This window comes from Porites lutea, chromosome 6, assembly GCF_958299795.1.
Source record: "Porites lutea chromosome 6, jaPorLute2.1, whole genome shotgun sequence".
Taxonomy (NCBI): domain Eukaryota; kingdom Metazoa; phylum Cnidaria; class Anthozoa; order Scleractinia; family Poritidae; genus Porites; species Porites lutea.
The window spans coordinates 8157989-8175785 of NC_133206.1; the positions used below are offsets into that span (position 1 = coordinate 8157989).

Here is a 17797-nt window from a genome sequence, read left to right on the forward strand (position 1 = left end):
CTTAGCTTAAGAAGAAACAAATTGCAATGAGGAAATATAAACCCATTTCTGGAAAAAGAAGACTTTCACTGACGTGACGTTTCATATAAATGTTCCAACATACATCTTCAGAAGTAATAAACCGTTGAACAAATGTAGAATAAGTACCAATTAAAGAAACAGAAGATAACATATACAGCTGTAGTAGAAAATTTGCATATACAAGGAAAAGAATGCATTTGGTAAAGTTTTTCACTATTGACATTTTCATTTAGGGAAGGTTGAAAATCAATTCAATAATTGTTTATTATTCATTTAAAATATTTCCTCGTTGATTTTATTGTAAACTTTTCCTATTTTTCGGCATAATATGAAAAGAGTTTTTTTAAGGACTGGTACTCCTCAAAACGTAGATAACGTCAATCGCGAGCAATGTGTTCTTTGCGCACTCTAGGGTTACTTTCGTTCTGTTTTAGTCAGAAATGAAGCTATTTCGTCTTCGGATAGCCTTTGTTCGCCTTTTTTCTAGTTTACTTCTGAATAAACAGTTAGGTGGCCGCATCTAGACCGGGTTGGTGGATGGTCTAGTCTTAACGGACACCTCGCTAAAACTCAGTGACCTTCAATTGGTCCCTGCTTTATATAAGACAGGCATTTCTCTAAGAGGGACGTATAGTACCTAAAGGTGTCCGTCTTTGAGAGAGTTTACTCTGTATTTCCCACGCAGCCTTGTTTCAACGCAAATATACCATCGATGAACCTCATTTCCAAGCCAATATAATACTAATAAAATTATTACTTCCATTGCGCAAATAATATGTTCATATGATCAAATGCTCATAACATTTAAAAGTTCATTAACTAACAAAAAAAACTATAAAAAGGTAAAACTACATGATTAACTGATTTTAAAACACATCTATTGGACGTAATAAAAAGCTAGTTTTAAAAAAATTGCTAAAAACTATTGTGGTTTGAAAATGTGTCTTAGGCAATATTTAAAAGTACTAAAATTTTCCTCATTACGAATATTGACAGCAAGCTGTTCCACAGTTTTGGTGCCACAGCCAACAAGGCACGGTCACCAATAACCCCCTGGAGCTTGTAGGAGGAGTCCTTTGTTTGACCAGCTCAAGTTGTACCCTCCACTTTCCTTGATATTAGTAAGTTCAATAATATAACTTGAAGCAAGACTTTTGAAGGCGTTGAAGTTTTGCTATTTACCGACGGAAGACCACATAGAATACTATTACATGACCTAATTGTGTTGCTTTGGCACGTAAAAATTTTCTTATACGCCAGCCATTTGTGAGATGGTAATACGCGGCTTTACATGTACCATGTATGTGAACTTGTACGGCTAAGATTAGTGGTAATCCAAGTTGCTAAATTTTTACGGCTTTTAAAGCTAACCCTTTTTTGATCAAATTATTTTAAGGTTTAAACTCGAAGCTTTATATAGTGTGCCCTGCGAGCAGAGGCTACATTTTCGCTGTGTGAGCTGTCGTGCGAAAAGTAGCCTCTGCCGACAACCGTTCAATTTTCTATCGTGCATGCGCGAAATTCGTCACGCGATTCGCAAGCAAAATTAATCATCAGGTCTGTCGTCAAATGGCGCGAGTTTCGCGGGAATAAAAAAATTGCGACAACTCTGATCTGCTACGCAAGAATCACGCAATGCTCTAAACCGGTCAAGAAGAGGAAAAAACCCGTCTTTTAATATATTTGTCCAGATTTCTGTACGGATTTGAACGGTTGTCTGCAGAAGCTACTTTTCGCACGCCAGCTCACACAGCGAAAATGTAACGTCTGCTCGCAGGGTATATATAGTGTAAAATAATTATAATTTACCTTTACCGGTATCACTTGTAATAATAATAATAATAATAATAATAACAACAACAACAATAAATCTCGCATTGCCAGGATGTAGAACAATGTATACAGCCCTATGCATGTAATGTATATAGCCCAATGTATATAGCCCTATAACCGTAGCCCTAAGGCGCATTTGCTTACTAGGTTATTATTTAAGCTTTTCAAGTTAAAGGGGCTACGTGCAAAAAAAAAAGCATTTTATAGTCACAGCTGAGCTGAAATTATAAACAAGTATTTTAGTCATCAAAAGCATGAATGCTTTTTCGGCATCGGTTTGAAAAAAAGATGCAAAAGTTGGCCAACTTCAGTTCTTTCAAGTTCAGCACCTTAGTCTCTTCCTCAACTTCTCACTTCAGGCACCCTTTATAGATTCGCGCTTAAAGTAAAGCGCGCGCTTTGATTGGTAAACTGCCTCTCTACTATTAAGCAAATGTTAAAGCTCTTGGCTTGTCCCATAGTCTTATGGATTCGTGCGGAAGGTTTCAAAGTACAAAAAAATCGCAAGAGTAACTCAACTTTAGCCTTTGCACTGAGTAGCAAACCTCGCAAGCTATTGTAAGCGCAAATAGCACGGCACAAGGCGTGGACAAACCAGGGGAAAAAGAAAAATGTTATTTGTTTCAGGTCATTGTGTATTTGTGCTTGTTTGTTTTCTTTTTCTTGGTAACAGAACTAAGTTTGGTTCGACTATCTCAAATCAAAAGAGAAAGTTCAAAAATTTGCCACATTTTGAAGTAATAGCAAGGAAAGAGGACGGTATGTAAATCCTTCTATCTACAAAGGTTGAATTACAGGTCTGTCGTTCAAGCGATTCAAGATTCTTCTCTTATCCTCAGGCCATCGGTATCTCAATTCCGCCCAGAGAGGAAAATCCTGAGGGTCAATGGCTGCCTCTGACTGCGGCAAAGTTATGCAGACCATCCGAGCAGCCGAGTGAGTGTGTGAGTAAATTGATCGAAGTAAGCTCACTTCATACCAAACACGCTTGTGTTCCTGTAGATAAGAAGGCATAAATGAATATGATAAATAAATGAACAATTTAGTAATAAAATAACAATTTGGCTTGTCGGCTACCTCGTTACTTTCGACGATTTCAACTTAATATCATCTTCCTGGAAACCCATTTCAAAATTAGTGGATAAGGTAAATTGATATTTTTTTGATGACGATAACTTGAATCTCTTGCATTTCTCTTCAAGATATGCCAAATTCTTATGTCCTACGAAAGCGGACGTACCTAATATTTATTTTCTCGTTCCAATTAAACATTCTCAAGCTCATAACTAGTCCTCTTCTCTTCTAATTGTACTACTTTTCAACATTTCTCAGTTCCACGATCCTCTGAGCTGTTTTCTTGTTTTTTTTCGCTTCTCTTTCAGTAAGCTTCCTCCACTTTCTTGAGCTTCGCACTGCAAAACCAGCTGAGCCGCCGCGCCGCTGTCTATGCGTGACGTCAATCGTCCATTAATTGCAGACATTTCTTTAATTGACTTCTTCTAGCAACTCAAAAACCATATTATAAATTATATGACAATACCTGACTAGAGTATTGTGTTTCGTCCTCCTCTGCACCACACAAACGTAAAAGTCGAGGTGACAGAAACACGAGTACTTTGCTTGCTTTTTTAATCTGCTGTTCTGCCCATCGTTCTGGTCCAAGATTTACCATTTCGCTGCAGCTCATAACGTCCATTACAACCATGTAACCATTCATTCTAAAGAAATTCACCACAGAAGCCACAAGCTTCTGGAATTCATCGCTTTCTGGGTAATAACACGCGTAGAAACGTTCGGGACCTATTAACAAATCAAAGACAAGTTATTAATCCTTCAGTAAAATGAGAGATGGAAGTGGGCATATTTTAGTTTGCCTTTTTCTTTCATATAGGGATGACAAAGTTAAAGGAAAATACCAGCAGAAACTGAAAAAGGCAACCTAAGTAAGACACCTGACCTATGTAAATCGAACTCTAAGAACTGAATGATGATAGTGGTGGTGGCGATGGTGATAGTGACGGTGATGGTGATTATCGTCAGGACATCTGTATCTCAATTCCGGCCAAACCAAAAAAGTCAATAGCTGCATTTGACGGCGGCAAAGTTATGCAGACCATCCGAGCAGAAGAGTGAGTGTTTGAGTAAATTGATCGAAGTAAGCTCACTTCATACCAAACAAACTCGGGACGGTGACGGGGACGGTGACGGTGGTGGTGGTGGCAATGGTTATGATGGTGATGGTTATGGTGACAGTGATAGAGATGGAAATGGTGCTTTTGACGGTGATAGTGATGGTGATGGCGATGATGGTTATGGTGATAGTGATGGTGATGGTGATAGCTTTTGATGGTGATGGTGGTGGTGATGGTGATGATGGTTATAGTGATGGTGATGGAGATGGTGCTTGTGATGATGATGGTGATGATGATGGTGGTGATGATGGTGATGGTGATGATGGTGGCTGTGATGGTTGTGGTGGTGGCGATAGTTGTGATAGTGATGGTTATGGTGATAGTGATGGTGATGGTGGTGGTAATGGTGATGATGGTGGTGATGATGATGGTGGTGGTGATGGTGATGGTGATAGTGATGATGGTGGTGGTGATGGTTGTGGTGGTGGCGATGGTTGTGATGGTGATGGTTATGGTGATAGTGATGGTGATGGTGGTGGTGATGGTGGTGGCGATGGTGGTGGCGATGGTTGTGATAGTGATGGTTATGGTGATAGTGATGGTGATGGAGATGGAAATGGTACTTGTGATAATGGTGGTGATGATGATGGTGGTGGTGATGGTGATGGTGATAGTGATGATGGTGGTTGTGATGGTGATGGTTATGGTGATAGTGATGGTGATCGTGATGATAATGGTGATGGTCATCGTGGTGGTGCTGGCGAAGATGATAGTGTTGGTGGTGGAGGTGGTGATGGTGACGGTACGGGTGGTGGCGAAAGTGATGATGATGGTGATGATGTTGGTGGTGGTGATAAGGATGATGATGGTGATGGTGACGGTGATCGTCGTGGCGATGGTGATGATGATGATGCACGATGATAATGATGCTATCATTACTTTTGGAGAATGTACGTGACTATGATGATGATGATGATAGTGATGATGAAATTTCCGATGCTAGAGGGATCAGACCCACTGTCACTTGATCGTCCGAAGCGACCAGACGGCACAATATCGCCTTTCAGTTGTGAATTTGGAGCAATTTCATACAACGGTATGGACTTTATTTCACATCTGCCAAAGCATCGATGATGTAAAACATCGCGGAATACATCGTCTCAGTATGATTTGAAGTTTACTGTCATGATAGCTAACGACGCCTCTTTTTCCAGTAGGAGTACAGCATAAACATAGTCGCTTATTGATTTCCACACTACGTTCGGTCTTAGTAATGAATAGACGATGTTTGTCTTACCTGACTGTTGTAAGTTGTTCATAATTACTGGCAGCAATTGCACATTTCCGTTTGCCTCATCATCATCTGTAAAACAAATGTTTCGATGAGTAAGTGAAAATCGTCCGTAATAAAGGCTGTTAATTAAACAGTTTAAGAACTTTCACCAAATGAGCATTAGATCGAAATTCTGATAATTAATGGCTTTTCTAAGTATCTGAGGACACCGCTTGTTTTTCCTGATGTTGTTTGATTTTTTTAAATCTTTTGTCTCGTACGGGAAATGAAATTATCCGAATCATCCGAGTCACGCTAGGCTCTGTCCGTTTGCAAGAAAGTGCCTTCTCTTTTAGTAAGATTTTTTCTACACTCTGAGTATTGGTTGGGCCCCGATGATCGAACTCAATCCGGCACCGCAGACAGTAGTCGAGCCCTATCAATGGCTGATTTAACCATGAATATCCAAAAAACGTTGGGCAGAATTGGACTAGTCACCTAGGAAGTGTACGAAAAATGTCAAATTTACAAAGAAATGCTAAATTGTGTTAAAATTTCCAATTGCAAAGCAGTGCTCCAGTTCGAGGTTAATTTAAGAGGGGCGAATTGAGAAGGTAGTCATACAGTACATACCTACACAACATGAGTTATTAATCTTAACATTCTCCAAGATACTTCTGTTTCCTAAAAAAAAACCATCATTAAACAACACAATGTTTAGCAAATGCAAAGATGTAGTTTCATTTAAGAGTACGTGTACAATCCGCTGAACAATACTCCGCGACGGGGCCAACAATTATCACGTCAGTACACATGCGTGACTATAACAAAGCTCATACTTATTGTCCTTCCCATAACAAGTTTAGGCCTTTTGATATTACTGGTGGGAAAAATCTTGCACACGTGTTTTGAAAATTTTTAAAAAAGGTTGATATTATGGTAGTTTACTGTTTGTCTTTGGACGCCTCAGGTACCAATTGACAACAGTAGTTATAGAATTCATTCACGTACCTCGCGAAAAAGTTTGGCAAACGCTGACCCGTTTTCGATAAACCATCACAATAACAAATAGCAACACAAGGCCGGCAAACAATCCTACAGCTGCGGCTATAATCTTGGTATGAGAACCTCCTAAAACAAATAGGGGGAGAAAACAAAACGCAATGGTTGCACTTTAGCTTTGACAATAAAAATTTAACCATATCGTTTAATCAGCGTTCGGAGCCCGCCATTCCAGCACAGTTACCAATCAGTGGTTACATCCCCAAATAGCTCAGAGTATTCTAGCTGTATTCTCGCAGTCCGAAGTGACCGCTGTGATAATATTTTCTCATTACTACTGAACACTAAATATTCGTCTCTTTTTCGTAATGTTTTCTCTGAGTTTTGGAATTTTCTATACCAAAAAAAAATGTTTTATACTTTGATTTCAGTGTCTGCTTTACTTGGAATCTTTCCCCGTGACTTGTCAACGAAAAACGAAACAGAAGTCACACATCTCAGTGATGTCGTTCACCATCGAGTAAAACGGTGGAAAGTCAATTTTAAATTATTATCTCATTACGTTTTCTATCTTTTAATTAAAGATCGGAGTCATTCCTGTGTCCAGTCGCTCGTGACGCCATATTGGCACTGCGGAGCCATTCGGAACGTTGCCATAGTGATTTTGAAATTATGAATAAACGTTGAGATTTCGCGCCAAAATTTAGAGCAATTTATCACTTAAGATGTTACGGCATAATAGTCCGACATAGAGCCACATACCTTCAGAGGTTGGAGGAAGAGGTGAAGGCTCTGGGGGATCAGGTGCTAAAAAGACATTTATAAAGAAAATCAGAACGCCGTTCTATGATTAACAATCCTCGTGTATCAAGAAACTCCGCTTTTAAATTTAAATAAATCCAATAGAAAAGCCTCCCAAAAAACGAGACAAAAGAAATCTTCTGACGGGGCCAAGGGATGACCTGGCCTTAGTTAACCTATGTTAACTTATGGTTATAAGTTAGTGGAGGATAATGGTTATGAAAAACCGGCAAACATCAAACTAATATGAAAAATTAACGATGCTGCAGTTTATGTTGGGAGCTTGCTGGCCTTTCCAAATCCTCTCTTTTCTTTTTTTCTTCACAAATTGGTCCTAAATAAATAAATAAATCCGACGTATTCAGTAGTCATTTTATTGTTAAAATGATAGGAAGTTAATGTTATAGAATGAGAAAACGTTTGCTGAAAAAGAGGTTTTCAGTAAAAGATCGAGGATGGAATGAAACACTGGGAAAGATTGAAGCGGCTCTTCTAGATGTATCCGACGCGTACATTTGATTTCAGGTTGAGGTAAACCCTTTTCAAACCAGTTGTGTAAGAGCTGCTCATAAGGTCTCTCCCGATTGGTCGCAGAAAACAATGACATATCATTCTTTCAATTGTTTCAGTATTTCAAACTGGCAAAATTAGTGTCCAGGTCAGCGCATTCCCATAGCTGACTATGTCCCTTCAAGTCCCTAACATTTATTTTCTCCTAACGATCAAGAGAAATGGTTATGAGAATTTGTATGTGGATGTTGGTCCCATCATATACGACCACCTCATTGATATGGCCACTCCGTTATTAAGATCAATTTTCCTAACCCAAAAAATAAATTCAATCACTTCTTTATTACGAAGCAATACAGGCATTTAAGCTGACCTAGCCATAACGTCTACCGGCCATTTTCAATCCTCTCCTGGGGAAACGTAACAACTCTTCTGTTATGCTACCTGACACTTCACGTGGCTGATGAAGTTCGAGTCATTCAAACGAAATGTTTGTTTTTGTTTCAAATTTTGCTCTGAGTCTCTAGAAATTTCTATACTTAAAGAAACGTTTTTGATTCAGCAAGTCGTTAAAAGGGCACAAAGGGCGTTCAAGTCATATGCGTCATATTTGGCAGACGATAGGTCATAGTTACGTGTCATTTCTGTCAGTATTTTATATGATGAGTCAACTACCTGCTTATTCGACCAACATTTCACGCTTATTGTAGGTCCATCGTTAGTCAGTCACAACTAGGGAAAGCCACTGTATTACTGTAGGGAGTATACTAGGAGACTCAGTACACTTGGGTCGGGAGAAAAGGTACTACGAAAGTTCTCAAGCATTGGCGTCTTTTCTCCTGATCCAACTGACTGCTCCTGGGTCTCCGAGTAGAGAGCAATTGAACGCATGTTCCGGCTACTCCCGAAACAAATGGCTGGCAAAAAGTACCGAGATTCACGCCAAAGATTAGGCGAAACGTCGAACTTTGCATCAGACGAGTTAAGTTCATGAAAAGTTCAATGTCTGTTTCAGTTAACTTCGTCTGAATGAGTTAGGATCGTCCAACAAGTTGTATCCGTCTCGAATCGAGTTGCTTCAGACGGATAGAATGTCTGAAGATCGTCTCTGGGACAAACATCGATCTTCACATACGACGAACCAAACTAACAAATTAAAAATTTGTATGAAATGTTAGGGAGAAAATTTATTACTGGCCGGCTAAAATTGCTTTTTGGTCTGACTTAGCTGATAAATTCGACGTCTGACCCAACAGACGATCTTAACTTAATTTAGGTCGACCCAAATTAAGTTTGGTTCGTCTCATGAAAAGTTTGACGTTTGGCCTAGGCTTAAAAATAGGTACTCTTAACAGGCTACCGTGTAATTCACATGGAGTTATTCTCCACAACTGATAAAAATAAAAACCGTACCATATTTTTCTAAACGCAACCTTGGATAAGACCCAGGATATGTAAAGATCTATAATGAAAAAAGAGATAAACAATAACTTATGATAATACATATGTATTATATTCACCTATAATCATTTCGGTCTGATACATACTTAATTCATTAGATATAAAAAAAAGAAGCGTTTTCAATCGACTCTTTAATAGAGTATACAAAACATTTGTAATTAATCAAAGCAGCATGTTAATAACGAAACAATACCTATGATAAATAATCATAACTTGGTTCGCGGTTTTTTTAAACCCTGTCCCTGATCAGAAGAATCAGACCCCGGCCTTTCGTACACTAACCGCTATCCGTCACCATTGCTACCGACAAAATTCCGAAAAAAGTATAAGCATAACTTAGAATTGAGAACGTTTCAGGCTTTCATGTGTTAAAGATAAACTCAAAAAACTGGCCCTCTCCCGAAGTATGGGTCTTTATAGCTCAGTTGGTAGAGCAACACATTGCCGACACAGCTGAGGCCATGGGTTTCGATGCCGTTGAAGCCCCATTTTATTATTATTATTTTTTTTTTTTTTCATTTTTGTTCGAGCTTATAATTAATTTGCAATTTAATTAAATTGTGATTGCAACTGCGATGATCATATCTTCATTTAGATTTGTCTTAATGTCACTGATACATCTTTGAGAGGTGAGCCTAGGCCTCTCCTGAACGTAATCAAATTAAACCTAAATTCAACTTGGGCGTGAAGAAGTAGTCTTTTGCTCTAGATATTGTGACTTTATTTAAGGAATCTATCCTAGGATCACCCATCACCAATGATGGCATCAACCCGCTCCATGTAAGGGAATCGCGATTACGGAATCCGGGAAAATTTGGCTCGTGGAATCTGGAAACTGGGCTTTGGAATCCGGAAAAAAGGTTTAAGGAATCCGGAATCCCACTAACGATTGGAATCCAGAATCGAAGTTCCACTGATCGACAAAGGCTGGAATCCAGTACTTAGAATCCGGAATCCACGGCGTGAAATCCAGAATCCAAGACTGTCTTGGATTCCCTTGCAAGGGGCGAATCAACTCTCAAAAATCACGACGACCATTTACGAAAGGGAAATTAAGGTCTCACACCGACTGCAAAGTTCAAATTAGTATTAATAGCAATTAAATTATCTTTGTACTAGCAAGTTAAGGGCTATAAATTAACGTGGCCAGATCCACGCAAAAATATACAGCATAGCGCTAGCTCCTTACCACAAGGACGATGGGGTCAGGATACTTCCAAGCACCTTCTCCATCTGCAATAATCCATTGAAGCTTATCCCTGCGGTACGGATCCTTGTAGCGATCCTTGAGCAAAACAAGATAATTGCTATATTATGTGCGTCCCGGGAAAGTTTGTTTTATGAGTCAAATGAGTTAAGGAGTCATGAATCAAGTTATGTGTCAAGTTATGGTTACGCCCTGTAAATAGTGATTAGGCTAAGCACTTAAAACTCTGATTATGGTCAAACACTGACAATAATAGTGATTACTACGGTAACGCACAGCCGACCATAATGATTAGCCTAGTGCTTCCACGTGCTTAAGGTTAGGTTTGTTCCCATATATGTACCTTACGTCAGTATCAAAACAGTTATTGGCAGCAAACCTCAGCGTAGGAGGCTGTCTGACAAAGGGGAAGAACTGAAGTCATCATCTTTGAAGGATTTTTTTTATCGTGACCAACACAATTTATTTTTACTTTACTCGGTAGAGTAATGCAAGGATATGCGCAGACCTTGACAGGAAATGTAACTTTGTAGCGCGAAAGTTGAGCCGGTAACAATGTAAATGTAAAATATAAAATTACTGTTCAGTTATATAGCGCCCTAGTAAGAATTCAGGGAAACCAAGGTTGGTGCTTACCATTTACACTAATCACCCGAGTGGAAGTCTTTTGCATAAAAACTAATTCGGGCCTCAGTTTGGTCTAAGAATAAGGGGGGGGGGGGGGGGCTGACCCCCGGGCCCCTCCCCTGGATCTGCCACTGCTGATAAAACTGAAACTTGACGTGGTGGGAGAACAGATAAGCAGAATAGATTCTGAGAGAATAAAAATTGCATCGCCTCAGGTCAAAGTCTACGTTTTCTGAAGCTTCACAAACGGAATGGGGCGATCCATTTGATTTTCCAACCGGAATTTCCGGTTGTCTCATGCAAATGGTATTTACTATACCCCAAGTTTCGCACATCTGCCCCACCTAAACAACTTTGAGTCGGAAAATGATTAAGTTGGAAGTATTGTAGAATTTTTCAATAATGGCCAAAGGAGACAGAAAAACAGGTACAGACGATGTCAAATGGCTTCTCGCCGTTCCGAGTTGAAGGAGGAGTAATTTAGTATAGATACTCACTTTTGGTACTATTATGCAGGCAGGCTGATCCACTTTTAAGCCATGATAAAGCAAACCATAGGAAGTCCAGTTGTACCCATCTGAAAGAGCCGCCACATAATTGTCCTCGCAGGGTTTTTGCCCGGAGGGCAAAATCCGGAGGAGGCTTCCTAGTAGCTCGCGCGCATATGTTACAGGTCAAATTAGTTTTCACGTTAATTTTGATTAAACCTAGAAGGATTCTGAATTTCCTTTGTCTCCTAGCCCTAGAAGACAAGGGGAATTCAGAATCAACCATAACTAAAAATTGCAACCTGAAATCAAATTTGACCTATAACATATATATAGGAAAGTACTTAAAGTTACAGTATGCAGTTATTACACCAGAAAAAAATCACGATTTACTTAAACAGGGGGACGCGAGGAATCGTTGGGTGATGATGACGTTTTAGCCCTAAAAACTGCTGAACGCCAGCAAGTACGAAATGGTTGAGATGACGTAAAACAGAAATTCCCAAAGGAACAGCTTGGGTTGATTTTGTGACAGTCATTGTAAAGTCATAGTTCGATACTCTTATGCGTTACGTGTGTGCATTCTGTAATCAGAAGCAGCTATTTTGGAAGTACTAAGCAAAACTGAAACTTTCATTTCTTTGTCTCGTTTTACTCTCTTGAAAAAGCATCAAAAACCCACAGATCACGAAAGAGAGAATCTCTTGAATGACCGTGTGAAGGGAAGCTATAGTTTACTTTCACAGCGTAACCACCTATCTCACTTACTTTTACGTTCCGGTTCCCACTCAACAGTAAGATTCGGTTTCATTTTCTTAAAATCCACACTTATCATGTCCTTTTCCAAGATGTATCCAAGACCTTCATGCTTAGTATCAATGTTTGGGCAACCTGTGTTGAGAAAACAAATTCTTGTAATTAACCAATAAGTTTATTTTTTTGTACGAAAAAAGTGACGTCAAGAAATGGGCAATTTGGAATTACAGGCGTAAGTATATGCGCCATCAACGTTTTGCTTTTGCTGTTGTTGCTGCTATATTGTTGTTGTTGTTTTGTTTTGTTTTTTTTGCACAAACCGCTGTCGTAGTCTACTCTTGGGCTTTGCTATGAGCTAATCAAAAAGGTTTCTCCTAATTCGGTTTCGCGAAGATATGTGAGCATAAACATCGTACCAAACGCACCAGCATTCTGCAATAGGGACTTTACGATTCAACAACGGCGAAACCTCGCTGAAAAATAGACTTCACATCCTTTTCAACTTTTTCGCGATTATCCCAATTCGCCCTGTTACTTAAAAGAAGGGAATTTTGGTTGGAGCTAAAGAGAGAGGATCGCGCCCGAATTCAGACAGAGATCAGGTAGAATTTATTGCCTTGTTGTTCTCGTTCTCAAGTAAGCTTAAAATTTGGTCACGTACAGGGACGGCAAAGAAATGTACAAAAAAGCGTGATGCACGTGCTGAGTTGTTGTTTTTCTCATTAAACCTATTACTTTCTTGACGTTTTCCTTGTCGTCGCCTTCGTAGTTTCTTAAAGGTCTCTAATATCGCAATTTCCGACTTGAGAGTTCCACAGGAATCGGAAGTAATTACACAATACAACCCAGGACGTCTTACGGAAGAGGTCCGCATTGAAATATTTATAACTGTCTTCGTTCAATACTCAACTTTTGATGAAGCACGACCGTTTTCCTACCTGGCAACGAATTTTTGGTGTCCCGTCGTGATCTTGTCATTGGAAAGTTCAAATCCTCCTTTATTTCAACAGAAGATAAACTTTCACCTGAATCTAGAAAAAGGAAAATTCTCTTTAGTCGGCAATAATTATAATTAATTGGGCCGTTTGTGTTTAAACTTTACCTTTTCTTTTCTTGAGGGAGCATTCTCTGAAACACCGATCAAATGAAGTTCCCTGAAGTAATAATGATAGAAGAAACAATTTAGAAGCTGTTTACATGGAGGGGGGAAGATCCTGGAAGGTGGATCATTCTAGCGCCATATGTTTTCTGTACTCAGTTTACATGCAAAGGGTTGCACCTGTCCCTATACTAGCGCTAGGATCTTAGCTGAGAGGTAGGAAGATCCTAGTTCTAGTAACAAACCAGACAAAAATGACGGCGGGTCGTTTAGTGGGTAATCAAGGCAATAAAGGCTGACTATTTCGTTTTGCATTACCACGAGCTGATAGTTGTCATAATTCTGCTGAAGGTAGTTATTGATGCCAGTAAAGAGAGCAGAAGGGCCCGAATTGCATTTTCTCGCCCGCCATTCTTTAAGTTCCTATCTACCTGGTAACCATACGGACCGCACTTCTGCATCAACCCAACGAAAAGTTGTTCCGCCTTTTCGGATCTTCCTCCATGCATAGCCCCTTAATCTGGTAGTCCAACAACCTATGAGACCTATCATGTTATAACTTATTCCTGTTTTGTTGTTGTTTTTTGAAGTGGTAGAATATATTAAATTCTTCGATGACAAATTCCCCACCCTGGGCACACTCTTGATGATAAATGGCCCACCGTGGGCCCGGGAACACACGATCTGAAAAATGCCCTTGAACTGCACCCCGGAAGGGAATGGGCACGCTTGCATTGCTCACAATCCCTACAATAAAGTTAGCCGCATGCGACATTTAAACTTCTGGGCCGGGTTGTTCAAAGATGGGTTAAGAAAACCCAGGGCTAGCGCAAAATTTGAAGTTCATATATCAAAGCTTAAAAAGCAATTCAATTCCTTTTATCTACAATTTTTTAACTGCATGCTCTACCAAAAATTGAAAAAGTTATGCGAGAAAATGCGTTTGAACAAGAGAGCCCGGATTCAAATTTTAACCCTGGGCTGGTGCTAATCGGCCGTTGAAAAACTGGGCCCTAGCTGCATATGACCTTCGTCGTCTTTGACGTCCCAATTTGGACTTCCTTCACGTACACATCAATAGAAATCTTCTCAACGACCAAAATAAACTGGACTTTGCGCTTAAAGCCTTCGGACATCCTATTAATTCAAATTCTTGCCTTGTTATTAACGTTGTCAGGAGCCTCTAACTTCATAAGCTCCTGACGTTGTTCTTTCGCACGCCACAATAGCTCTGCCCGTCGATTTTTTTCAAACACGGTTTTTCAGTACAGGTTAATATGTTTACTAGGCTTTTCATAAGCGTATAATACAGTCAGCACTTAACGAATTTCCGTTAAGGGTTCGTACATAACATCTCTACGCGCGGTTTTTCTTCTCACTCTTATCCTCTTTAAAAAACTCAGGTGATAACGATGAATTGAGAAGTGATAAAACAAATATACAAACAAACAAAAGCCGTTGAAAATATTAAACAATCATGTTTTTTTACAGAAGAGTGACTGCTAGTTAAGCCAGTCCAAATGTGTTTGTAGGAAGTCATAATCTAGAACACAGGAAGTAGAAATTTCAGTGTCAGGCAGGTGGAAATTTGAACAAGTTTGTAGAAAGCCAACACTGCAAAGTAGTCGAAATTAATGATCAATATGAGTTTACCACTCTCTGCACAGAACCTTATTTCATCCGTGAAGGACTTTTTTAGCTTTTTTTGGACCCTGTTTACTAGACCGCACTCGAGTGGACAGAGGTTATAAACACAGACAGAAGTTTATACACCTTAGTTTATCAGGACCGGAGACATATATATATATATATATATATATATATAAATATATAGTTAGTTAAGCAAGAGCTTTGGGTCTGTTAGCGATGTGAACGTTGTTAAACGAACTTCCCAAAATACGCTTCTCGGTAACGAACTTATGTATGGTGAAATTTTAAAAATACTTGAATAAATTATACATTATCCTTTCAATGTGCAATAACGTATTCACCAGCATTTTGTTGATGAATTTTTTTGTAATTCTTTTCTGTTCTTTATCAGTTTTAATCGTTACTTGTAAGCGAGTATTAATATAGTAAGAAATATTTGTAACTCAGTGAAAAGCCTATATTTTGAATTGTAATAAACATATGTAATCCATGTATGTATATTTCAACTTTAATCAAGTCTTAAAGTTTTCAAAACTTCTTCATGCCTGGTTAAGCAACGCTTACAAAAACTTAAAGATCCATACATACGTTAACCACCTGCCGAAAAAACAAGTGATCAATCATTTACTCCACAGCATTCGCCAAGGGCCAAATTGACTTTTTCCTTTTCTCAGAAAATTAAGCCACTCGAGCTGTAAATTTGGCGTTGCCGGAAAAACAGGGTGGCATGTTTCATGTCTGTCCATATGGAAGTTAATATTTCTCCAGCTTGAAAAAAGCTTAACACTTGTAATAGAGAGCCGGCTGCATTCGGGGAAAATGCTATTGGTAGGCCGTACCTGTAATTAATTTTACCAACTCGCTAGACAAAACATCATGCAGTATATAAATTTGCATTCCCATGTTGCAAGCAGGTTTATAATTAGATACTACTTTACTGATAAAACCCTTTGTGATTAAAACAACTATTGAAAGGAAATAAATCAGAAACGGCCGTGAAATTGACAAGATGCGAGACAGCTGGTGGAGACAGGAACTCGTTCTCAATTCAGTACATTTGATTCCATTCCGTCTAAGGAATAGAACAAAACAATTATAATAGATTGGTTTATATCGTTGTATGTAAATTATTAATAACTTTAAAGCCTTCACGACAGTCTCAGTCCACGTATATGTACGAATATTAACCGTAAAAGCTTGACACTGTGTCAGTGTGTGTGCATTGCAAATAGCGTGACTTCTTTTTCGTCAAATATTAAATTACTAATTCGCGTGTTCTTTCGAAGAATAAACTCGTTCGTTTAAGCGATGATGTCCGTTCCACGATTACATTTTAATGTAACTTGGTCTCGGCGAGTTGTCTGTGATTCTTTACTTTCCGTAGCTTAAAATAGAATAAAATATCTAAACGAGAGATTTTAAAAATTGAATAACCGGATACCGATTCAATCTACTACGTATTCTTACAATTGAGTGTCTGTTTCATTATGATCTTGGCTCGAACCACAACAATTTTTATGGTTGCCTAAATGAATATCAGTCATGGGAACAATCATGTGTAAAGGAAAGATTTTAAAGTTATACAGGTTATCCCTCTAGATTCCTCGGGGCAGCATGGCTTCGGTGTGATTCTGAGTCAAAGTAAGCTCGACAAAGGGAAGGAGGAACTGCAAGCATTTGCTGACATTGAGCCATGGTAGAGTTAAGAGAGCATAAGTTTTCGAATTTTTCACGATCACACAACTAAAAGCTGCAATTTCATCCCACTTTCTAGCAAACACATCGAAGAAGCGAATACAATGGCCTTTAAGGTGAAATAATTATGATTTACTATGCGCAATAACAGAATAAGTAGACCAAAAAATAGCTTTCCAATCTAAATGATGAATGCTAAATCGTACCTTTCTGAACGGCTCATTTCTCTTAGAACTGCAGAGATAGTGGCAAATGGCTCGTCGATCACGAGAAGTTCTATCAGGCGTTTGATCTTCTCCTCTCACAAACAACGGAACAGACAAGAAATCTTGAGCGAGGCCCAACAGTAGTATTGCAATTCCAGTGGACGTGAGAGTTATCATTGTAACTTAAACGATCATTGAACGAATTTACAGTCAAATTTACAGTCAAACAGAGGAACGTCACACCACATCGACTGCATCGACCTCTGCTGAGGGCGCACGAAACGACACAAATAGCCAAGATCGAGCCCCGGAGCGGGGGGGGGGGGTACTTAAGGAATTTTTGGGTGGGGATATGTGTCGCTGAGTTCCCTGGAACCCTTAGCCAATAACAGCGCTCGTTCAATTGAATTTTGCTACCCTATACTAGACCAAACTCTCAAAATCCCCCCTATCCCCGAGTAGCTGTTTTCCAGAAACTACTGAGGTCACAAACACAGTCCAGCCAAAACAAAACCGGTTTGATTTTTCATATTTTTGAGTGGTAATTCCCGGTTTCCCTATTCTAGACTAAAATCTTCAACCAATTGATCAGTTTCCTGGAAAATGACACCCTATTCTAGACCTAAACGCTCTGATTTATATACCCTATCCAAGAGTAAACTGCTTGAAAACCATACCCTTCACAGCGGCACATACCCATATTACCCATATATGGCAGTACCCTCCCCCGGGATCGAGCCATACTGAATACGTCATTACCCGAAGAAATTGTGTCGGAGCGCGACGGCGTCGGTTTCTACGTTTGCGTGGGTGGTGGACAGTTCCCAAGGATTTCAAGGCAAAGTCACGGTACGGTCGAGCTTTAATGGTTCCGGCCAAGGTCGCTGCCATGAGTTTTTCAGGCATTTGGCTACGCTGTGGATTTTAACAATTCTTCCGTCATAGAATTGTCATCGGAATATTCGTATTTTCCCAAAATGGTTGCAGTAATCAGGGGTGCTGTTGACGGAGGTCTGGGGGCCTTTACCCCCCAAAT

The 17797-nt window shown here is 39.4% G+C and overlaps 1 protein-coding gene across 3 annotated transcripts; it reads right to left on the reverse strand.

Moving 5' to 3' along the window:
- Positions 1–736: 736 nt before the first annotated feature.
- LOC140940511 (uncharacterized) lies at positions 737–17030 on the reverse strand. 3 transcript variants are annotated; one of them, XM_073389494.1, is made up of 13 exons: positions 16762–17030; positions 13214–13265; positions 13050–13142; positions 12124–12246; positions 11365–11444; positions 10223–10318; positions 8986–9034; positions 7024–7068; positions 6271–6387; positions 5893–5943; positions 5284–5349; positions 3395–3654; positions 737–2850 (listed from the first exon to the last, which is right to left on the reverse strand). In XM_073389494.1, the coding sequence occupies exons 1-13, from the start codon at positions 16936–16938 to the stop codon at positions 2632–2634; spliced, it is 1428 nt and encodes a 475-aa protein (XP_073245595.1). In that variant the 5' UTR covers positions 16939–17030; the 3' UTR covers positions 737–2631. The 3 variants fall into 3 exon arrangements, with proteins under 3 accessions (XP_073245595.1, XP_073245594.1, XP_073245596.1); XM_073389493.1 differs by having other exon boundaries at positions 6271–6390; XM_073389495.1 differs by lacking the exon at positions 5893–5943 and having other exon boundaries at positions 6271–6390.
- Positions 17031–17797: the final 767 nt, after the last annotated feature.